Raw genomic sequence first — 25,100 nt, 5'->3', positions numbered from 1 at the left:
ATTGACGGGCGTGGGCGGGCACGGGTTGTCAAAATTGGACACGTTGCAGGACTCTGACTTGAGGCCGATTATACAAATGTCTTCTAAATCCTAACGGTTTTCTGAATAAAAATGTGTGTTGCTATATCAGCGGTGCTCAAACATTTTCATGTCAAGGACCCCCCAAAATGATATGTATTTGGCCGGCGACCCCCATCTGAAAATATGTTGTTCCATGGACCCCCCAGAAGCACAGATTTGAGTAATATATAGGCCTATTCAAAGATTTGAGTAGCCTATTCAAAGATTTGCACACATTTTCACGATTATTCTAAAATAGCATATCTACAAGTTATGAGCATATTTATGCTATTTTTGAATAGCCAAATAAGTATAACATAATGGTTAAAACTGGTTAACATTTGAAATGACACGGTTTTAATGGGTTAACGCTGAGTGTATCAATCCATACCCTGTCTACATCTATATGTGACAATTCTTTTATAGAACTGCGCTGCACTCTGCAGCCATGCTATTTATTAACCACTTTCAACCCGACATCCCTATTTATAGGCTAACATCTTCAAACATGTTTCACCCACCACCGCCCCCAACACACACAGTACAGTGTATTGCCATGTTACCGTGACGTATCGTTATTTGTTTCTTCTCAGTCTTTGTAGTTCTGTGCCGTCTGCCTATTTCTATGACAACCACAGCTCACATGAAGGCGTTTAACCCATTAAGACCGGGCACGCATCTGTGTGTCATTTTTAGATTTATTTGGCTTTTAAAAAAATAGCAGATATACAAGGTCGTGGCGCGGCACTCGAGCTTGTAGATCTGCTATTTTTTTTTAGAGAAATCTTGAAAATGTGTGCAAATCTTTGAAAATATTTTTTTTTTAAAAAATCAGAAATCTTTGCTTCTGGGAAGTCCTGGAACAAAATATTTTGAGATGGGGGGGTCCGTGGACAAATACATTGTCATTGTGGGGGTCCTTGACATGAAAAAGGTTTGAGAACCACTGATATTATAGCAACACAAGTAAAAAAAAAAAAAATGTTAGGATTTAGAAGACATTTGTAGAATCCCCCAGAAGCAAAGATTTGAGTAAAAAAAATCGCTTTAAAAAATATACAGTATCTATTCAAAGATTAGCACATTTTAATGATTTGAAAAAAAATAAAAAATATTGCAGATCTACAAGCTCGTAACACGGCACTGAGTGCTGCGCAACGAGCTGGCTCCATTGCTATTTTGGAATAGCTCAAGTATAATTTTTATGGTTAAAATCTAAGACAGATGCTTTCCCAGTCTTAATGGGTTAATCAAAGGCATGCTATTCAGTGGTGAAGTCAATACGTGATGATGATGATGACGCCTCTTGTCAAACATTCACTCCAGGCACATTGTTTTGCTGTGTGGTGGAAGAAACCTCGTATGTTACAAACCCATCCATTGTTATAAATATTTTAAATAACGTTTTAACACATTGACTGTCATTGACGTGTATAGAAGTCATTTCAAATCCGACTGCCATGGACGTCTATAGACGTCAGTTGGTGTTTTCAGTGATTACGATAGAGGGCGCTCTTCCGCAACCTGTGACTGATCCCGGGACTCCCGGAAGAGGAATACACCTGGAAATCACGTGATCGAAACAAATTCCAGCCCGTTTATTTCTTATATTAAACTGCCGATAACTAAAGAACAGAAGATCGTGGTTAAAATTTTTCTTTCCCGGATGATAGAAAAGCAGTGAAAATAGCTGAGCTTTTTTTCACTATTGAGCTATTTTCACTACTTTTGTGGGACACTCTTGTACGATGAAGTAGGCATTCATTTACGAATAAAACACAAAATGAATGAAAATGAATTGAAATATGGAGATACAGGGTTTTTCTGCCCGACAGCAATGATATACAACAAACCCGGCTAATTGTAAAGTGTGTTCTGTAACATCCAATGGCACCATGGCAGCAATACATGTCAAGGTCTATTCATAGCTTTGAGCATACTGTACAATACAGCCTGTCATACGTAAACACCTGATGATTTTCCTGTTACTGGCTTTATTTTTAGATTTCCAGACTATTTATATTTCCTCTGTAGTCATTAAAATGTTACAGAGTCTAACCTCAGTGAATTGAGTCTGTCAAGGATGTTTGAATTTATCTTTTCACAAATCAATCTTTTCTCCACGTACTATTTGTGCCATCGGGGGAGGGGGGGTTCATCGGGGGGGGGGGGGGTCATCGCATTAAAAAGGGCTCCATTGAAAAATTCTCTGCCAAATATGATATATCTCTCTCTCTCTCTCTCTCTCTCTCTCTCTCTCTCTCTCTCTCTCTCGTGTCAGTCAGGACACTGTAGTAGAAGATCACCACAAAAGCTTATTCAACTTTCCCAAAGTTGAATTTAACAGACACATGGACGCACTCCCGAGTCCCGACATAATAATTATGTCACCATACGACCATATGAGTAGGCTATATTTTGATTCATTGCTGGCCAGATGAATCAATCAACCTTGAAAGATTTGCGCAGACCTGACTTTCAAACTATTGCTCAATATTCTGAACAGAACATGTTTTACTATGAAACAAATGATGCAACACCTTGTTGAAGAAACACACTTACCACTCACTAAAAAACAGGTGCTGAGGTCAGAATCCAAAAAGAATAAAGTCTGCACACAGGGTCATGCCCCAAAGCTTAAAGATGTATCGTCCCATATTCCATTCCATTTTAAACCATCGTTGCACGTTATGTTTCGAGGCTACCGGCTTGTTGAGAAATCATTACGCACGCAGCCAGCCACGGACACAACCTGCGCGATTGTAGCCTAGATAATTAATCCCCTTATGCAAGATGAAGCTGTAAATATAAATAATGTCCTACTCCTTTACATTCAAATTGCTTTCAGGCCCAAACATAATGCTTTAAGTGACCCTAACCCTAACCCATTAAGACCTGAGGCCATTCTTAAAAATGTTTTCTAAATCCTAACAGTTTAAAAATATATATATATTTAAAAAAAAAATGTTTCAAGATTTTACAAAAACAGATCTACAAGCTCATAGTGCGGCACTCGGTGCCGCGCTATGAGCTTGTATATCTGCTATTTTTGAATAGCCAAAGAAATCTAAAGTGACACAGATGCGTTCCAGGTCTTAATTTAAGTGTTATTATTGCACCAGCTTGTCATTCATGCATTAAAATGATTATGTCCGTTATTTTTTATCAGATGTCTGATAAATTGAAATCATTCCAGACACGGCGACCGGCAGTTTAAAATCCAAGCGTGACCTCTGATTCACACAGCTCTTGATAGTCATATGGTCAAGTGGGAGGCAGGATCAGGTCACTTTAAGATATATTTAATTAAAGGTTTTGACCCAGAATGCCAATTTCATCTTCCACAGCTCTGTTTGCATGCTGAACTCCAAAAGGGCAGACGGGATTAAAAGTAAGGTGAGGTAACTGGGTTATTCTGGGGTTTTATTAAGTTGGTCTGTGGAACTGATAAAACAACCAGCACACAATAAATAACCTTTTCAACCTAACGGATCTGTTTGGGTTGAAACGCGCTCGTTCGTTGCTCCGTGGAGAGCTAAACTATGTGAATGTATTGTGTGCTGGCAGTTTTCTCAGTTTCATGAAATTGTTGAGCCGTAGCACCTTGAGACTGTCATTTAGTCTGTGTTGCGGGCGCTCTACATTGCAGTGCCTTTTGTCAGTTTAAGTTGGCCTGTGTCATCTGGATGAGCAGCTATCTGGAGCAGTGGTTGTTCTCAAACGAAAATGTGCGTATTTTTTTTCCGGGTTTGTTACTTTTTGGTTTTTTTTTGTTTTCTTTATTTCGGTTAATTTGGTTAATTCTGTACAAAAATGTACTCCATGAAGTGTAGATGTCGGAGGTGTTTTCTTTTTTCCTTCATCCCAAAAGTGGGGGGGATATCCCCCACCCCCAATGGAACCGAGTATGTTCAAACCCCCACTCCAGCGTCCCTGACCCCCACATTGATGTATTTGCGTCTGCGGACCCCCCTCCCCCCATCTGAAAATATGTTGTGCCAGGGACCCCCATAGGAGATATGTGGTAAAGTTAATGTTGCAGATCTACAAGATCTACAAGCTCACAATGGGTCGCAACGCATTAATTTGGTTTGACTGATTTTGATGCTTAACTCATTTTGCTGGGGACCTCTGGGAACACCCTCGAGGACCCCTGGGGGGGGGGGGGGGTCCCCGGCAGAGACAGAGGCGTATGTTGGTGTGTGTTGCATGCTCAAACATTCTGTGTAAACACCCCCTTAGGACTTAGAAGAGTATACTTTTGAAAAATTAAATAAATACATCTTGAAAGACGGAAGCTTTCTGAAGTTAGGAGTTTGTAGCCTGATTCATAAACAGTCTCTCTGTATTCAGGATAGGCATTGAGAGCAGCATTTGCATCTGTACTTGAGTCTAGCAAACAGCTCTTTGGGGAATAGAAGGTTCAAGTAATTAAATCAGGAGAAATGTTTATGTTTTCTTACCACAGCTGCACTAACTAAGCAATGTTTTTTCCATAGCACAGCTGCACTAACTAACTATGCAATGTTTTTTTCTTAGCACAGCTGCACTAACTAGGCAATTATGTTTTCTTACCACAGCTGCACTAACTACGCCAACGTCAGACTTAATATGTAGCAGCACTCATGTTGTTGTCACTGCCTTTGAAAGCCATTTAAATGTTATTTTTTTGCGAAATAAGGAACACTTAGTTCAGTTTTGACAACAAGAGAACAAAACACTAACTGATAGAAGCCCTTCTGCGTTTCCTACTAACACACAATACAGCAATTTAGCTGGGTCCCCTCCAGCTAAATTGTTCATAGTTAGGAACAGGTCTGTAACTCTGAGTGTACAAATGGACCAAATGGACCCTTATGGGTCCATTTGGTTCCATTTGTGCATTCTCAGAGTTATGGGGGTCCTTGAAAGGACCCAGCATATCAGCAGACAACTCCAGAACAAGACAGAGGGTCTAATATAACAGCATGGGTCTCTTGTGGATCTCACACTTCATGTGGGCAGTATGTGGCACATCAGTCATCTATGAATTATCTATTATGTATGATATGACTCAATATGTCTCGCTCCTTGTGTCTCGTCTCGTCTGTCTGACTGTCAGCCAGCACTATACTGCAGTGGTTCTCAACCTGTGGGTCGGTCCCCACATGATTTGGGGGAGGGGGGGCAGATGACAGTAAAGTGAAAATGTAAGCCTTTTTAAAACCTAAAAAAAATAATAAGAAAGAAAGAACAGAAAAAATACCCTCAATGCATTAAAAGTATTCGACAAACTATACTATAAAAAATGGTTGGTTCCCCTACCGTCTTATACATCTTCCCTCTCACTGGTACCCTTCTGTTACAAATAACTTTCCTCCATCTGTTCCCTCAAAGTACTCCTTCCATCTTACTCAACACACTGTCTTCGGTTGCTAGAACATTTCCATGTCTATCTTTTATTACCTTAACCTGTTGCTCATCCTTCCCATCTCAGTGCCTCTGTCTAGCCACTCCTTACAAGTGGCTCCAGTCCAACCTCTCTCCGCATCACCCTTCATCTCCTTGTACTATTTCCTGCCTGCTTTTTTCATCTCTCTGACTGCCTTTCTTATCTCCTCCCGGGGCTCCACACTCCACATTGTTCTTTCTTCATCTTCACACCTAACATCAGCTCCCAGTACACACAGGACTCAAGCTGTGCTACTCATACGCCGAGTTGCCGGTGCCCGGGATCGAACCTGTGACCTTGTGGTCCTAAGGCGAGACGAGAGCTCTACCAACTGAGCTCCTTTAGGATTATACCTACTCCATTTCTCCTCCCGGTCCATTTATAACAGTTCCATAAACATAAGCATAACATAATAGCTCTTTCCATGGGAAAGTTTACAGTATTAGTTGTTGTGCCGGTGAGGTAAGAAACCCTGGGGGGCTTATACGAGTACCTCACCGTTTACATTACCTATAGATTTATTTATTTAATATTAAAAACAAAAACATCAACCCCATGGTAAAACAGTTTAAAACCTCCTCCAAAACTCGTGGCCTAATCATAACCTCTTTTAGAAGGGGCTACAATAAGGTAGCAACATCTAACTATATTTATGTTTTAGTAAAATAGGAAACATTATTTATAGATAGATAAATAGATAGATAAATAGATAGATAAATAGATAGATAAATAGATAGCTAGATGGATAGATAGATTGATTGAAGGATAGATGTGAAGGACACTGACAGAGATTTGTGGAATTTATACTTAGATATTTATTTTTACCCAATTTAGATCTTTTTTAATTCCTCCCCACACACACACTGGAGTGTGTTGTCACTGTTGTCGTATCCTACACCGCCTCACCTGCCAGTGAGGAGCCCCCGCCGGGAGGAGGACGTAGAGCCTTCAAACACTACTCCTCCCGGCCAGCACTCCCTGCTGACGGGTTGCCGCCCCAGGATTACGTGCAGTGACTATTAGCTGCTCTCCCCCCCGAACACGGGCCAATTGTGTTTGTGTAGACGTTCGAAAAAGCCGGATAACAAGGTAGTGTATTTGTTGCGCCCTGTGCTTCACCACGGTCTGTCTGGCTGACAGTGGCTGAAGGTCTGCATCTCCTGTAGTGCTGCACGATTAATCGAAAAAAGATCGTGATCTCGATTCAGACACCTATGCGATCTCGATTTTAAATTATGACGATTTTTTTTTTCAATTAAAAAAAAAAAAAAAAGGTTTTTTTTTTTTTTTTTTTGCTTAATATTTTTATATTTACAAGAGAATTGTGTGAGAATCGTGATCTCAATTCTTATGGAGGAAAATCATGATTCACATTTGAGCAAGAATCGTGCAGCCCTAATCTCCTGGTGTTTCTGTCATGTAAGCCTTTTTGCTTTCTTCCTGCATCTATTTCCTTCTGTGCTTTCCTTGACGTTGTGTTGTGGTCAAAATCCACACTGCCCGGCCAGAGAGCCTATTCTGGCGGTATTTTTGAGAAATCATGAAAATGTGTGCAAATATATGTATATTTAAATATAAACATAAACATTTGTAACTAAAATGTTTGCTTCTGGGGGGGGGGGGGGGGGGGTCCCTGGAACAAAACATTTTGAGATGGGGGTCCACGGCCAAATACATACATACAAATGTTTTCTAAATCCTAACAGTATGTTGTAGAGTTGCACCGATACCGATACCGTATCGGTATCGGCTACCGATATGACTTATTTCACGTATCGGATATCGGACATGACATAACCGATCCACGTTCCGATTTGATTAATTAAAGGTTAAATTAATTAAAAAGTTAAATTAATTTTAAAAAATTTATTGAAAATAATAATAATAATCAATTAATTAAAAGTCACTGGAAGTTCCTGACGCATACTGTGGCTGCACAGTTCTCGCTAGGATTGCCTGGTTAAACACCTGATTGACATTTAAGCTGTTCTAAACTGTTGAAGGTGAGTATCAAATCTGCTGGACGTTCTGGTTTTTTTTTTGTGTTTAATACAATTTTAAGAAGCAGCTAAGTATGCACATTGTTTTAATTTATTATTTGTAGGTATTTCCTTTTGGTGATAGATCATAGTGTATTTGGTTTTTTTCTACTGTTATTGTACTTTAAAATATTCAGTAATAAATGTCTTTAATTGAAAGGTAATGCATTTTTTTTGTATTTAAAGTTTTGCTCGGATATCGGCATATATATCGGATATCGAAAAATATCCTAATTGATATATTGGATCGGAATTGAAAAAAACCTGTATCGGTGCATCTCTAGTATGTTGACCCCCCCCCATCTCAAAATATGTTGTTCCAGGGACCCCCAGAAACAACATGTCTTTGTTTCCGCTCTGCTCTCCTCATTTCCTCCGTGTATATTCTCGTGGGAAGGACTTAAGACCCAAGGAAAGGTCACACCAACGAGGATTTACTCTCTTAGACCTGGCGGATGCAGCCATGCTGTCATCCCAGGTTTATCTGCCGTTTCGATCGTTGCCTCACTGTTTGTTTCCGCACATTAACGCAGGGTCGCCCAGATCGATTAAATGAGAGAGAGAGAGGCCTAATCAATGGGAGTCCATGCAGAGAATGGACTGCCAACAAGTCGTCCAAAAATAGCCCTGTTCATCGACACACAAACAGGCAGTGGTGGGAAAAGTACTCACATTTGTTTTACTTAAGTAAAAGTAGCAATACCACAATATAAAAATACTCTGTTACAAGTAAAAGGCCTGTGTTCAAAATGTTACTTGAGTAAAAGTACATAAGTATTGGCATCAAATTATCAGGCATGCAAACAGCCCGAGGTGAAAAAGGTGACAACATGCTGTTTTCTTTCGGGTCAGGTGTCACACAATTGCCCTATTTGGGTTCAAAAAGGTGACTGTAGCTGAAAAGTGACACTTTTGCATGTCTGAATTATACTTAAAGTACCAAAAGTAAAAGTACTAAAATGTTTGAAAATAGCAGATCTACAAGTTCACAAGGCGCCGCGATGCGACGCCTTGTGAGCTTGTAGATCGGCTATTTTCAAATAGCCCATGTATAAAATAGGGCTGAAGTGGTTAATTTATGTATTACAATCATTTATATCCGCAAAGTAACTAGTAACTAAAGTTGTCAAATAATAGTGGAGTAAAAGTATAATATTTGCCTCTGAGATGTAGTGGAGTAGAAGTAAAAGTATAGACAATTGGAAATACTCCAGTAAAGTCAAAATTGTACTTGAGTTACTTTACACCACTGACAACAGGCATGCATGTGTGCACGCAATACACAAGCAGGGATTGTTTTCTGATATTCTATCAGGTCCTCCAGTGAACCCAGCAATAAATAAGAAGATGCCATGCGAACATAACTACCGATATTTATACTAATAATACCATAGGAGGTTTCATTGGAGCATCGACCTGAAAATGCAATCTTACAAATCGTTAATCGTTAAGCTGAACTGACATTTAATAAAACATTTTTGCTGGGCGACGGGCTCACAGTGTGGAATTAGTAGAATATTCTCGGTTCCGTAGAACAAGTGATAATTTAAATTCAAGCTCCATAGAACAGTGTTATTTATTTCATTTTATTATATTATATTATATATTACAATATAGGGGCAGTGGCGTAAAAAAGTACTATTTTGTTTTACATAAGTAAAAATATCAATTCCACAATGTAGAAATACTCTTCTTACAAGTAAGAGTCCGGAATTAAAAATGTACTTGAGTAAAAGTACAAAAGTATTGGCATCAAAATGTACTTAAAGTGCCAAAAGTATAAGTACTCATCACGCAGGATGTCCTGTTTCACCAGTTTTCAAAATTTATATATTTTTTGTTGAAAATAGCAGATCTACAAGCAGGCGACGCGTTGTGAGCTTGTAGATCGGCTACTTTCAAACAGCCAAAGTATATATAGAGCTGAAGTGGTTACTGTATGTTTTGTAATGATAATCAAAATGTACAAAGTAACTAGTAACTAAAGTCTACAAATAATTGCAGTGGAGCAAAAAGTACAATATTTGTCTCTGAGATGTAGTGGAGTAGAAGTAAAAAATATTACAAGTTGGAAATACCTCAAAATTGTACTTAGTTACTGTACTTTACATCACTGTATACTAGACCATACCCGTGGGGGGATATGCGCACATGATCTGGCAACCCGGGAGCCAGCGAACACAAAAGCGCTAATAAACATCTGAGATTTTGTGTAATGGGCAGAACCAATATTGGCTTCACCACTACACCCACGCACCACTACAGAGGTTTGTCAAATTATAGGAGGATAGGAGGATGGGCCTGCAGCCAGTGCCTATGGCTATTCGGGGGAGTCCTTGGCTGATATAAAGCCTTGAGCGGTAGAGCTCGACGCCGCCCTGTTTTCCGCCCTGAGGCAGCTCCACAGGGGGTCTCTGCTGCAACTCGTTCTCTCCAACCGAGTAAGATGCTCTCTGGCCTTTGGCTACAGAACACAAGTCGTTGGTTATGGTATACTAAGGACAATGAAACACAATCCAGCAATGAGCTACAATGGAAGATCTTTGATGATGCTATAAGGCAGGGGTCCTTCAACGATGTTCAGGCCAAAGACCCCTTAGCTGAGAAAGAGATGAAGCAGGGACCCCCCCACTACGTAGTGTATGAAATTGTGTTGCAGATTAAACTTGTCTAGCTTTATAGACTTGTTTGATAGCACTGTCATCAGTGTTGGATTCATGTTAATGTGTATTTTCAGACATTTAACCACTTAAACCCTCAACACTTAGTAAACCTGATCTTTGGCTCTGTACTTGGTCTCCTCTTTTTTCCCTCTACACCAAACCTCTTCCCCGAAAATAGCCGATCTACAAGCTCACAACGCCTCGCGCTGCGAGGCGTTGTGAGCTTGTAGATCTGCTATTTTTGGCAAATATTCCCCTCAGAATAGGGATGCTAGGGTTCAAGTGGTTAATGTAAAAAAATAAAAGTACTTATCAAGCAAAAGATTTGGTTCCCCCCCTGTGCTAACTCTGAGGACCCCTTAGGGGTCCCCAGACCCCCTGTTGAAGACCCCTGTGCCAAGGTATCATTGCTGCTTCTGGTTCGGCCCGTAAGTCTCACTAACTCCTGGTCTTGTGGCGTGGCCTTTAAATACTCCTCCTGCGGGGTGCCATGTCATACTGCTGACCTCAACACGTTGTTGGTTGACCTTATAGCTTATATATATATCCTTATATGGTGTATTCTGTTCCATGACATCAGCTCTCTCCGCGCACTCTCCAGGACGTTAGTCTCAGGTTTCTTTCTGATATTCTTGCATTATTTGGCACAAAAACACAGCATTCGCTCTAGTATAGCGTGGAATCCTCTCCAACATTGGCATTGGAGAGTTTGCGAGGCAATAATTCTGAGGCAGTGGTTCCCCCTGCCTCAGAATTACTGTAAGCACTGATTATCAGTGTACGTTTACTGTATGTGTCTTTGGGTCGTAAACAAATCAAACCAAAGGAATCCCAACAAAGCTTTCAAGAGAAAAAAAGCTCTCATGGTCAAAGAGAGAAGAAATTAATCTCGGAATCTTCAGTCCTACAACAAATGTTTTCGAGGCGCCGTTTATCCCGCATGACATGACATACAGTCTGACAATTTGAGAAGGGCAGTTCAGATCAGGAGATTGGCAATGAGACGAACACATGACCATAAACATTTTAATCAGTCCTGATCAGATCTGAACCGGATGATTTGCAACAAGACAGAACAGCGTCAAGAAGCACAAACACAGTTAAAGGGATATTTCACTTTCAAAAAAACTTTTGGTCATTTTATCGTCTACTCAGGCTTTTAGGAGCCCCCCAGACAGTTTTTAAGTTGCTTGATTTAGTATTTAGATATTTGATAATCATTTTATCAGACACGCCCCCTTCCTATACAAACCCATTATAACTTCAAACTCCATTTTTAACCCGTTCGATTCATCAAAAACACCCGTCCTTGGTTCTGGTGACTCACCCTGCCCTCCTAATACATGAGGGGGCCGTGGTCTTTCGATTACTGTTTTCATTTATTTTATTTTATTTTGTTATTGTATTTAATTTTTTTCATTTTCCAAAAAAAATATTACAAATAAATGAAAAAAGTTATCGAAAAAACACGGCCCCCTCGCGTATTACGAGGGCCGGGTGAGTCACCAGAACCAAGGACGGGTGTTTTTGATGAATCTAACATGTTAAAAATGGAGTTTGAAGTTATAATGGGTTTGTATAGGAAGGGGGCGTGTCTGATAAAATGAATATCAAATATCTAAATAATGAATCAAGCAACTTGAAAACGGTCCGGGGGGCTCACAAAAGCCTGAGTAGATGATAAAATGACCAAAAGTTTTTTTGAAAGTGAAATATCCCTTTAACCGTTTCCATGACTCATTCCAAAGAATTACCCCCCCCACTGTTTTTCTGTAAATATACATGTACTGCTCCTGGTATTGATGATTTCTTGTATAGTATTCTATGTCTTCATATGTCTTGATGAATTGAATCACAATGGAGACAAACCCTCAGGGCTTTTTGTGTTATCCTTTTAGCATTATTGTATAACTGTACTTTTTGCGAACTGTCAATCCATTAGGACCGGGAAACGCATCAGTGTCATTTTTTTATTTTATTTCTTTGGGCTATTCAAGAATAGCAGATCTACAAGCTCATACACTATGAGCTCGTATATCCGCTATGTTTGTGTGCGACTTGTACTAGACTTCCTAAAAGGTGCAGTGCCCTCAATACTCTCTCATACCTGACTAACTACTTATCCAAAGTGAGTGACAGCCACAACACTAGAGGGAGCAACAACCATGATCTGGTACTGTAGCAACCGAATTTAGAACAAACATGGGACAATTCTCATTCCACTGCTCTGCCACCAAAATGTGGAATGACCATTAACTCTCTCAGTGCCAAGCCCCGAGTTATCCCGAGTTTTCTCTGAATACCCTCCCTGCCAGAACGAGAAATCCTGAGTTTTTACTTTTTACTGTGGTCGCGCTATTCTGTTTATTTTTCATGATCACTTTCACTTTCTGATTCCTTCAGACTCATTGGGTTCCGGTTTCATGACGCAGATTCCGTTTCCGGTTCTCATTTTTTTCCCGCGGTCATTTTCGGCCAGAATAGGGAAAGTCACGGTTTTTCACACGGTATAAAAAACGAACGCAGAGCTCCACTTCTAGTTTCTATAGTCTGGGTGACGAACAGTCATCGTAGTCGTGTATCACATCGTTTTAAGGCCGATCAGGGATTGTCGAAAATGTCATATCCGGTATATGACCGGATGTGACGTGAGCCTGTTTGGGAGGGGGCGAGCGAGTCAGCGAGGTGCTCAATGTGTCGATTTGCTGCTCTCTGCTGGTACAACTGTCGTATGTCTTTAAAACCGCAATCAGGGAATTTATTTGAATGACAAATTACAAAATTTTAAAATTTTAAAACACGCAAATCGCTAACACTGGGGGGGTACTTTATGAAAATACTCTTGGCAGTGAAAGAGTTAAGGGATGTGAATCACTGGTTTATTTCAAAATTGGCCTGAAAAAACATCTATAAAGGAGACCAAAAGGGGAGGGTAAAAGTAAAGTAGTTTCCACATCTCTTTTGTACATAGAGTGTTTGTATTTGTTGATGACATGTATTATTGTGTAATCGTTTAATGCTATCATTGATGAATTGAATACATAGGACCACGATGGATTTTTTTTGTGTTATCCTTTTAGCCTTAATGTCTGACTGTACCACGTGCTGTTTTACATTTCTGACTATCAATGTATTCAATCAACCAATCAATTAATTAATTCAAGACCCCCAAGTGGTCGGGGTTGCCAGTCACACCTCTACCATTCTCACACTAATCACCTGGAGTCCTCGGCTGTGCTCCTTGGCCAGGAACAGCTCCAACACCATTTATTTTTTTATTAACCCATTAGACCTGAGGCCGATTCTACAAATGTCTTGAAAAAAACGTATGTTTCTGTATCGGTGTTTCTCAAATTTTTTCATGTCAAGGACCCTCAAAATGATATGTATTTGGCCACCGACCCCCATCTCAAAATATGTTGTTCCAGGGACCCCCCAGAAGCAAAGATTTGAGTTACAAATGTTCGCTTTAAAACAATATATATTCAAAGATTTGCACACATTTTCACGATTTTTCAAAAATAGCAGATCTACAAGCTCATAGCGCGGCACTCGATACAGGCTTTATGAATATCATTCAAAGAACCTGATCTGCAGCTACTCAACTCAGGAGTATATGAAACTGAATGTTGGATGATTGAATGTCCTTGGAGCTTTATGGGATTACAGTCACATGCTGAGGTGGTGTAAGAAGAGGCTGAACCTCTTCTTAAAGGCATGAACACGACTTGATGTAATGTCTCCACTGTCTTAAAGGGATATTTCACTTTAAAACATGTATGTTTGGGGTCGTTTTAACATCTAGTACTCAGGGCTTTTGTGTTTCACCCCAGACACTTTTTAAGTTGCTTGATTCAGTATTTAGATATTTCATATTCATTTTATCAGACACTCGCCCCCATTCCTATACAAACCCATTGTAACTTCAAACTCCATTTTAACCATGTTAGATTAATTGAAAACACCCGTCCTTGGTTCTGGTGGTGACTCATACTGCCCTCCTGATACGTGAGTCAGTAACTTTTTTCATTTAAAAATAAATAAATAAACATAATGTCGCTGCTTCCATAGAAGACATGCTGTGGCTTCTAATGGAATCCAAATAACTGAAATGCTGTCGTGACGACTGAGAACTTTAACCCATTAGGACCTGAAGCCGATTCTACATGTCTCCTAAATCCCAACAGTATTCTGAAAAACATATGTTTCTATATCAGTGGTCCTCAATTTTCATGTTAAGGACCCCGAAAATGATATGAATTTGGCTGCCGACCCCCATCTAAAAATATTTTGTTCCAGGGACCCCCCAGAAGCAAACATTTGAGTTAAAAATGTTCGCTTTAAAAGAATATAAATTTGTGCACATTTTCACAATTTTTCAAAAATAGCAGATCTACAAGCTCATAGCGCGGCACTCGGTGCCGCGCTATGAGCTTGTAGATCTGCTATTTTTGAATAGCCAAAGTGTAAAATAATGCTGTTTTAGCTCAAATCAAAAAGTGACACAAATGCGTTCCAGGTCTTAAAAGGGTTAATCCACGAGCCTCACCTGACAGGCGTTGTACAGCAGCTGGTGCTCGAACTTCTTGACGCCCAGGATCTGCTGGAACATCTGGTAGAGCTGCTCCTTGCTGAGGATCAGCTCCGACACGCTCAGGTGCATCCTCTGCGGCTGCTGCCGCCGCGTGTCCTCCTCCCCCCGGTAGATGGCGTCGTACTTGGCGATCCAGGAGCTCAGCACCGTCTCCTTGCTGAGGCCGTCGATCTCGGGCAGGCTGCGCACGCGCCGCTCGATGTTCTTCTTGAAGACGTCGCGGAAGTCGCAGGCCGAGCAGCCGCCGCCCGCCACCATCCTGGTCACGCGCTCGCTCTTCAGGAAGCCCTGAGCAATGGACCACAAGGAGATGATACACTTTATAAATTATGTTTATGTTTATTCGGCTTTCAGCATGATTCACAGGTTTAAAAACAGACAGACAGGTGCCATTAAAAAACACTGTCAGGTGATGAGAAGCGGCCCCGCTAACACATCATGCATTGAAGAGGTCATTTCAGGGCTCTCCCCCAGGCTGGCAGTGGGAGTGTAGCGCCCAGGATTACTTAGGCCATTGGGCACTGGGTGGAAAAAATTGGGTTACAAAACGTGGGATTAAAAAAAAAAAACACTCAATTGTTTTGCCAATTACAATATCAAACTTCAATCTCAATAATCTAAAGTTCAGAATTATATATACAAACGTTTTGAACTCTTAGTCCCTGGGGGGGGAATTCAGGGTGAGAGCAGCATGAAATACCATACAAATACACGTTTCGCCGTGAGCTTCGTCAGGTGCTATAGCACCTGACGAAACACGTGGTGCTAATAAATCACTTAATGCAGTAGTAAGTCGTCCATCTCCGTGAGCAGACGTCCCTTCCCTTATGTAAGGTCCATCCTTTTTAAAGAAAATTGTTTACATTGAACCAACTTCAGTGGAAGTCTGTGCTATCTCAGGGATCAATACAACCTGTTGATAGGCAGCCACTTAATGTTCAGTTCAATTGTTTAGTAAACAATAAGCTGTGGTCTCTGTCTGGCCTTTTGCTGCTCCAAAACCAATCTGACTGCAACAACAAAACATGTGCTCCACATAATAACAAAAGGCAGGTGTTCAGAGTGTGTGTACGTTCATATTGAGTGTGTGCGTGTGTGTGTGTGTGTGTGTGTGTGTGTGTGTGTGTGTGTGCGTGCGTGTGTGTGTGTGTGTGTGTCACAACTTAATAACTCGACTCAAACCACGATAGCAAAAAAATATCCTCTCTGCAGGGTAGAAACCTCTTATCTCCATATTCTAACTTGTATGTTTTTTTGGGGGGGTAAATTAACGGCCCTACTTGATCATACTACAGTGTCACACAAAAGCATCAAAAGTAGCAGATCCACAAGCTCGAAACAAGGCGCAAAGCAACACTTTTTTGAGCTTGTAGATCTGCTACACTTGCTATTTTCGAATTTGAATCAGTTTTGGACATATGAGGTTTCCACCCGACAGAGACGATATACAGCCTATCTGCTCCAAACAGCAACAGCGTGGCAGAAAATAAATACATAATGTGTGTGTGTGTGTGTGTGTGTGTGTGTGTGTGTGTGTGTGTGTGTGTGTGTGTGTGTGTGTGTGTATATAAGAGATATATCTCTCCATGGAAACACGTAGTCTCTGCCACTGCGTTATGGTTGCTGTTGTCGTGCAGAAACCTTGTGTCTCCATCTGTTTTATGTTTTTTTCGTAAATTGATGCCACACTATCATCATACAAGAGTGCAGCACAAAAGTAGAGAAAATACGCAGATCTACAAGCTCACAACGCACCGCGATGTGAGGCGTTGGGAGCTTGTAGATCTGTTATTACTTTCACTATTTTACTTTTTCAAATCCTATATTAAACTTGGCTTAAAGGGGAAATCCACCCATTTTCAATATTTAACTATGTCATTAATATAGCATAAAGGAGTTGTGTGGAAATAAGAAAAAATTAAAAAAAAAATTAACATTGCAAAAAAATGTAACATTGCAAAAAAATTAACATTGCAAATTACACTGTGATGACTCATCATGGTGTAATTTGCAATGTTAATTTTTTTGCAATGTTACATTTTTTTGCAATGTTAATTTTTTTTTTAAATTTTTTCTTATTTCCACACAACTCCTTTATGCTATATTAATGACATAGTTAAATATTGAAAATGGGTGGATTTCCCCTTTAAGGGAGGACCGGCCTGGCCGAAGGACCTCTGACGTCACTATGACTCAGACATAACCATAAACAAACCCCATACACCCATAAGTAGGCATGTCACTATTACTCAGACATAACCATAAACAAACCCCATACACCCATAAGTAGGCATGTCACTATGACTCAGACATAACCATAAACAAACCCCATACGCCCGTAGAGTATTGATTGAAACCTTTATTTATTCTCGAAAAGAGCATTGAGGTTTACCCTCATTTGCAATGCTGACGAGATTACATACACAAAAATCAACAATTAAGGCAAATACAGGTATAAAACACAGAAACAACAAAATAAACCATAACAGAACATTTGTAAGTTAAAAACAATTACATGTTGAGGTAGGGAGAATTAAGAGCAGGTGATTACATTGTCCATAGGATGTTGGAGCATTCATTTTTAGCGTGAGTTGTAGAGTGTTCCATGAAATAGGAGCATCAAAGCAGAAAGCAGATTTCCCCAGTTCAGGCGGAACAGGTGGAACCTCAAGTGTAAGCCAGTCACTTGAGCGGGTCTGGTAGTGGTAAGTGCTTTTTTTCCATTCTAATAGTAATGTTAGGTAGGGTGGAACCTTCCCATCGATAGCCTTAAAAATAAACTGATACCAGTGCCCATTTCTTCTCTCAGAGAGGGAGGACCACCCTACCCTGTCGTAAAGGGTACAATGATGGGTGCTGTAGCTTTCACCAGTAATGAATCTAAGTGCTGAGTGTCCAGGGGTAAAAGAGTAGTAGGGGCAGCATTTCTATAAATTACATCACCGTAATCCAATACTGACATAAATACAGCTTCAATGATCCTTTTCCTGCAGATCATCGGGAAGCTGACTTTGTTTCTGTAAAGAAATCCATTTTTTTGGCCTTAATTTGGTGGTGAGCTAAGCAATGTGATGTTTGAATGATAGTATTTCATCGAGCCAAATACCCAGATATTGATATTCTGTAACTCTGTCAATAGAGGATCCACTAAAAGTATCTATATGTAAACAGTTATAGTCTATGTTTTTAGCTCTTCAAAATTTCACTATGACAGAGTTACACCGTTTACTTCTACTCCACTATATATCTGAGGCAAATATTGTACTTTTACTCCACTACAATTTGAAAACTTTAGTTACTAGCTACTTTGCAGATATAAATTATTATGTCATAAAACATACATTAACCTCTTTAGCTATATTTTATACCTAGGCTATTTGAAAATAGCCGATCTACAATCTGCTATTTTCAAACATTTTAGTACTTTTGGTAATTTAAGTTAATTTTTATACCAATACTTTTGTACTTTTACTCAAGTAAATTTGGAATTCCGGACTTTTACTTGTAACAGAGTACTTCTACATTGCAGTATTGATACTTTTACTTAAGTAAAACATTTGGGTACTTTTTCCACCAGTGCCTCACCGACAAACAGAAAAAAGTGCTTCTGTGCGAAGGTGTCACGGTTCCTACAGTGGCGAGGGAGCAGTGGTTGGGGCTTCTAACGAGTGGGGAGTGGGTCACGGTGGCCCAGGAAGGAAATCATGTATAATTTAGCTCCTGTTTTTTAATGTTTTCTGGTTGTTTTGGTCTCATTTTATTAGTTTGTTGTCTTTAGTTGTTTTGGGGGATGTGTGTATAGTATAGGGTTTTATGTTGTGTGTTGTCTGTTTCCTTCATCCGTTGTATGTTCTGCATTTTGGACGGTACATATTGTGATGATTTGTTTCTTGCCGGTCAAGCCAGTTATACTTGCAAGTGTGCTGGTCTCTACCACTGCATTATGGTTCAAAACTTGTGAAAATGAAAATATTTAATAAAATGTAAGTCATACATTTTTTTATTGCTTCTGTCGGCTACACATGTAGTTTAGCGTGTAGCAGTGGCGCGTGTCGCTAACTGACCTCTAGCGGTGTTCATTTAATTTAGCAGAAAACTCCGCTGTGTTTGAGCTACAGAAATACTCTGGACAAATTTAGCTTTAAAGATTATTCAACGAATGCAACCAGCGAGAAAAGAAAGTGCAAATACTGTAGCTCTACCCCGGCTTTAGAACCGATAGGTTACACCCGTAACCCCCGTTTCCTGTTTAACTTCCTGAGGCCTTATTTGCAATGCTGGAAGAACTGGCAAGGACAAGCGAGCTTTATTATCATACAATAATAGCTAGATTAGATTACATGAAGCCACACGAACCGATATATAACCCAATACAAATACTGCAAACTTCTTGGGAAAAAAAAAAAAGGTGGCTAGATTTCTTATCTCATAAGTTCTTATAAAGTGCTACCCATTCTCTTTCTTTATATGGTGCCCAGTGGGTTTTATAGCAGCACACGTATTTATGTCTAGCTGCAGGCTAGAGAGAGCCTTTGTAATTATACATAAAAGATGCATCTGACTCGAAGGTACCGTAGACTCGTTGACAAGAGCCTCCGGTCTGCAGACAAACATTTCTGGGAAGCAACGGCCAGGAGAATATTTGGGGTCACCATCTGTAGCCACACGTTAGCTTGGTACCGACTGACCAGTGTTGATTTTGACAGATTTAGATTTAGTTTTAGTCATAGTCTTTTTGAATAAAATTCCATTTAGTTTGTCATATTTTAGTCATCTGAAATGCTTTAGTTTTAGTCTAGTTTTACTCGACTAAATATCATAAGATTATCGTCGACTAAATCTACAGTTGATTTTGGCGGTGCCTTGATGGCGTCGTAATGCCTGGTTTTTGCCTGGTTTTACACTTGGTTGCATGCTGAAAATAGCCGATCTACAAGCTCACAACGCGTCGCGCTGCGACGCGTTGTGAGCTTGTAGATCTGCTATTTTCAGAGCGCAACACCCCAGCGCAACCAAACATAAAATGACTTGTCTTTTAGTTCTACTGGATCTCTTCTCCACTAGATCCCTCCCTAACATTTTAGTCTAGTTTTTATTTGTTGACAAAATCGTCAATATATGTAGTCTTAGTTTTAGTCATCATACTGTAGCTTAGTTTTTATTTAGTTTTCGTCAGTGAAAAAAGGTAGTCGACGAAAATATTTCGCCATAGTTTTAGTCGACAAAATCAACACTGCGACTGACTGGAGGTCACTGTACACATTAATGTTTTAGTGTTTTGTTTTGATTGATTGATTGAGTGATTTTATCTACAGTGAGCATCGTGTGTTGTATAGCTGGTGTTGTATCCTCCTAATGCCAGTGCAATTGTACTTGAGAGAAGCCGGAGGACAAACTATACTGCATTGAAGTGTCAGAGTGTTCGCTTCAACCTAATACTGTCCATTTATAACAAGGTCTCTGTGCTCCAGTTCTCTCCCAAGGCTTCAGACAAACGTTCTTTCCCCCCTAATCCATCCTAGAACTGTGTAGAGAAGCCGTCCCCAAATGAAAGTCGCTTTGCTTTGCTCACACTAATGCAGTGGTTCCCAAACTGAGGGGTCCCCAGATGATTAGCTTAATGTGCAACAATGTTTTCTCACAAAAAAAAGTAAACAAACCAACATACAGTATAAGTGTATACAGGGTATCTGCACATTTCTAAAGTTACAATTGAATGACTTTTAAGACCTTTTTAATACAGAATTGGCAAATATTGCGTAAGAAAGAGGCAAACATTGTGAACATAGCATCAGTTCAAATATGATTATTGTGGGGGGTTGTGGCCTTAAAGGTTTGGGAACCCTTGCACTAATGCACATAGATACAAAAGTGTTATTTGATGTATATGTACAGTATGCGTATTTATTAGCTCACCGTACATTCAATTGTACACGCACCCTCCCCCATTCTGCATATTTCCCATTGCTGCTATTACTAAGCAATTATTTTTATTCTATTCTAAGTTATTTAATTACAGTCCAGTATTATTATTATTATTACAATTATTATCATTATTATTATTATTATTATTATTATTATTATCATCTTCAAGCAGTCTTGGTGAGCATATTCCACAAAAAGAATTCAGCCCATACCTGTATGAGTGACAAATAAACCCTTCTCTTTGATTCTTGATGCGATAACCAACACGACATAACATGTATGTAATGCAATAAGAAATATGTAAGATGCTTAAAGTCTCTTCCTCTGTCCAACAGATTATGTCTTTTATGTTTGTTAACACGCCACACCTTCAAGTGTGACGAAATATTGAGATCATCAGCCTGGCCAGATCCTATGATAAGCATAAATTAGACACACTGTGTGTGTGTGTCTGGCATGCAATGCTATGTAATATGTCTGCCAACGGTACCAGATCTTGTGAGAGAAATAAACAACCAGGTCTATGAAAACAAGCCCAAAAGAAGCGACTATAATAGGCACTTTAAACCTATAAGCATCGGATATTTGAAAATAGACAATCTACAAGATCACAATGCGTTGTGAGCTTGTAGATTTGCTATTTTCAAGAACAAAAAAAAGACAAAAAGTTTTACATTTTGAATATTTTTTTTTAACACTTTAACAACACACAGCTTGTAAGGGGGTCCCTGGCACAAGATATTTTCAGATGGGGGGGGGGGGGGTGGAGGGGTCCGTGGACAAACACATATTAATTTGGGGGGGGTCCTTAAAGGGATAGTTCACCCCCAAAATGACTTTTTTTGCTATCGATTAGTCACCCCATGGACACCCCTTGAATTCATGGGTATTTTTTGTTTGTTTTTGTCCCATTCATAAGCCAATAATCTTATGACCGGCAGTGGTTCCGGTAGGAGACACAAAGAATCTCCTTTGTGTCTCCTACCGGAGCCGCTGCCTACCAGTCCGTTGGTCATCAAATTAGGACTTAGGAATGCGACAATAACAAAAAAGTAAATTTTGGGGTGAACTATCCCTTTAACATGAAAATGTTTGAGAACCACTGGTTTAAAGGAGAATTCCGGACATTTTAAGTGTTATCTTTGATGTGTCGTTACTCACCTACCGACGTAAACAGTGGCATTGTTTATTTCCAGATATTCCCCTGTCGTCATATTTTCAACCTCCTCCGTTGTCATAATGGGAGCGCGTGTCATAGGGAAATTCGTCTATTATAACCGATGCAAAGTTATTTTTTTCTCTACTACTACTCATTGTGGAGTCTGATGATAGTCAAACATGCAGTGAAAGTTCCTGAGAGGCTACCGCTAATGACGAACGAGCTAACGCTAGTTGCTTGTTTCTCTCCCAGAACCTGGCAACTTGGTGTTGCCATGTTGAGAAACAAGCAACTAGCGTTAGCTCGTTCGTCATTAGCGGTAGCCTCTCAGGAACTTTCACTGCATGTTTGACTATCATCAGACTCCACAATGAGTAGTAGTAGAGAAAAAAATAACTTTGCATCGGTTATAATAGACGAATTTCCCTATGACACGCGCTCCCATTATGACAACGGAGGAGGTTGAAAATATGACGACAGGGGAATATCTGGAAATAAACAATGCCACTGTTTACGTCGGTAGGTGAGTAACGACACATCAAAGATAACACTTAAAATGTCCGGAATTCTCCTTTAAACGACACTTTAGAAACAAGCCCCAAAAAAACGCAACCCGCAACTAACCAATATTTACAAGCAACTTTACAGAAAAACAAGCCCAAAGTCACTATTAATAAGCAGACATTGCAACACTGACCATAACTCTCCCTTGTGTTATATTCCACTGACAAAGCTTCCTCTTTGATGACATGATTTGAAGTGAAAGCACATATTTTCATCCCCGTGGCGAACCCCAAACAGGTTTTAAAGCATCCAGGACACTATTTATATCATTTCCCAGCGTGTCAAGATATAAGCTCTATATAGTCTGGAGCCCTGACTCGACTTTTGGAGTCTAGTGCCTTCCAAATCTAGGAACAACTGTGCACAGCGGGCAATAACTACAACTTAAAAACAGAAAATAACCTCTTCTGGCAGATCGTTGGAAATAAATCTTTGACATACTCTGAGTGCAGAGTAGACTGCAGATATTGAAAGAACAAATTTGATGATAAAACACACATCTTGATAAGAAAAATACCTTCTTCTTGACACCATCTAAATGGTTCAATGGAGGAAAAGACATCCACGGTCTTAGACGTACACTAGTGGAAAATAATTAAGGCTGGAGGTAGGAAGCTGATTGACAGACTGACTATTAAACTAGCAATTGAAATCATAAAAGTATTAATGAAAATGTTAACTAAAAAGGTAATAAAATCAAGTGTAAAGTCCAGGCCAAAACCTGATTCACTTGAATGGAGCGTAATTGCTTCTGCAGCCCTGCAGGAGGTGAAATATAGCGGCACCTGCTGGGCCACTAATGGGAACTGCAGGTAATTGTGTTGTTCCGTTTGAGCTTCCAATTTCAAGAGCTCTCCCTTGCCATGCCGCCTGCTCCGAGTCCGGTTCTCTAAGACTAGAGGGTTTAAGCTGAGACTTTGGTATTTACTCCACGATGCCACCGACTTGATTTGGTTCCATTTCAGGAGTTCGGCTGATGATGATGCGTTGGGGGGCGCGGGGTGGGGGCGGATGTGAGCCTGCGGAGGGTGAACCGACAGCAGATGGAGATGAACGGTCGACGCTTGTCAGGAGTAATGGTGCGTAACAAAGACACTTCAAGGTAGAAAGACAGGAGGGGAGAAAGACAAAGGTGCTTGCCCTGAGGAAAAAATAAAGGAAGCCGTTTCTAAAGAGGGGGGTGAGATGTCGACACAACGGGGGACGGACCTCGCCACCATGAAGGGTTGTTGCCGACTGTAAAGAAACGTTTCTCTGAAAACACGATTCAGGGGGACAGAGACGAGGCAGAAAGAGAGAAGGGGTCTCTGCATGGAGATAAATGGAAATGGGCACGCCTCGAGCGGATGAAGAGGTTAGTGACAGATGTAGCTGCCACCGTGGCAGACTCTTAACCCATTAAGTCCTGGAACGCATCTGTGTCACTTTTTGATTTGAGCAAAAAAAAAAATGTCTTTCAATTTTGGCTATTTTAGAAAATTCGTGAAAATGTGTGCAAATCTTTGAATATATATTGTTTTAAAGCGAAAATTTGTGACTCAAATCTTTGCTTCTGGGGGTCCCTGGAAAAAAAGTATTTTGAGATGGGGGTTGGCGGCCAAATAAATATAATTTTGGGGGTCCTTGACATGAAAAGGCTTGAGCACCACTGATATAGAAACATACGTTTTTTTCAGAATATTGTTGGGATTTAGAAGATATCTGTAGAATCGGCTTCAGGTCTTAATGGGTTAAAGGGGATAATCTAGCGCTTTTATGGCACTAAAGTCACGCTCCTTTGAACTGTGGTTAGAGGGAGAGAGATGTGGAAAAACAACAACAAAAACAAACTAAATAGAAAAACCTAAATGTTGTCATAGTCGGATGCAAGAAGGCCAACATGTATCAAACATGTCTGTGAGATTATAGAAGGAAAAGCCACAGCTGTGGGTGGGTGTCATGATCCCTTAAGCTGGGTGTAATAGCCAAAGCCTGTTCTCCTCTTCCAAGTTGAAAAACGCAGTGGTTCTCAAAGTGATGTCCTGGGACCCCCAGGGGTCGTTGGAGGGGTTCCAGGGGGTCCCCAGCTAAATGAGTTATTTAAAAAATAGCAGATATACAAGCTCACAGCGCGTCACTTTGTGCAGCGCTGCAAGCATGTATAATATGCTATTTTTTAACTTTAAAAAAAAGCATACATCTTCTGTTCTGGGGGGTCCCCGTCACAAAATATTTTCAGATGGGGGTCCACGGCCAAATACATATCAATTTGGGGGTCCTTGACATGAAAACGTTTGAGAACCACTGGCATAACAACAGGGTGGGAATCAGTTATAAACCATTTTGGAATCGCACACTAAAGGGTGGTGCCTGGTCAGCCTGGCAGGCTGACCAGCCTCACAGTCCATGCCTAAAGGGAAATTCAGCCCCGGAGCCCAATATCAGTCTGCATCACTCTACAGTACATGATATGATGGGCCACTGTATGGCAGCATGTGGTCAAATATTGCTACTAGATCAGGTCAATTCCATCAGGCTGGATAGCGAGGGTAGATTCGATTCAATTTGATTTTATAGTCCCAGAGGGACATTTGGTTTCACAGCCTGTTCAAACATGGAATACATAAGAACAGAATACAACAATGTACAGTAAAGACTGTACATAGCATCTCCAAAGCACATCCAT

General features: G+C 40.2%; 1 protein-coding gene across 1 annotated transcript in view; it reads right to left on the bottom strand.

Annotated features, from left to right (window-relative positions):
- cadps2 (Ca++-dependent secretion activator 2) overlaps positions 1 to 25,100 on the bottom strand; it is a 342,906-nt gene that overhangs the window by 183,560 nt on the left and 134,246 nt on the right. The window contains 1 exon segment of the mRNA XM_080438413.1: positions 14,743 to 15,075. Coding sequence (XP_080294539.1) covers positions 14,743 to 15,075 — 333 coding nt within the window.

The sequence above is a fragment of the Gymnoscopelus braueri genome, assembly GCF_963280865.1.
Source record: "Gymnoscopelus braueri genome assembly, chromosome: 9".
Taxonomy (NCBI): domain Eukaryota; kingdom Metazoa; phylum Chordata; class Actinopteri; order Myctophiformes; family Myctophidae; genus Gymnoscopelus; species Gymnoscopelus braueri.
This window is presented reverse-complemented; position numbering and strand designations above follow the sequence as displayed.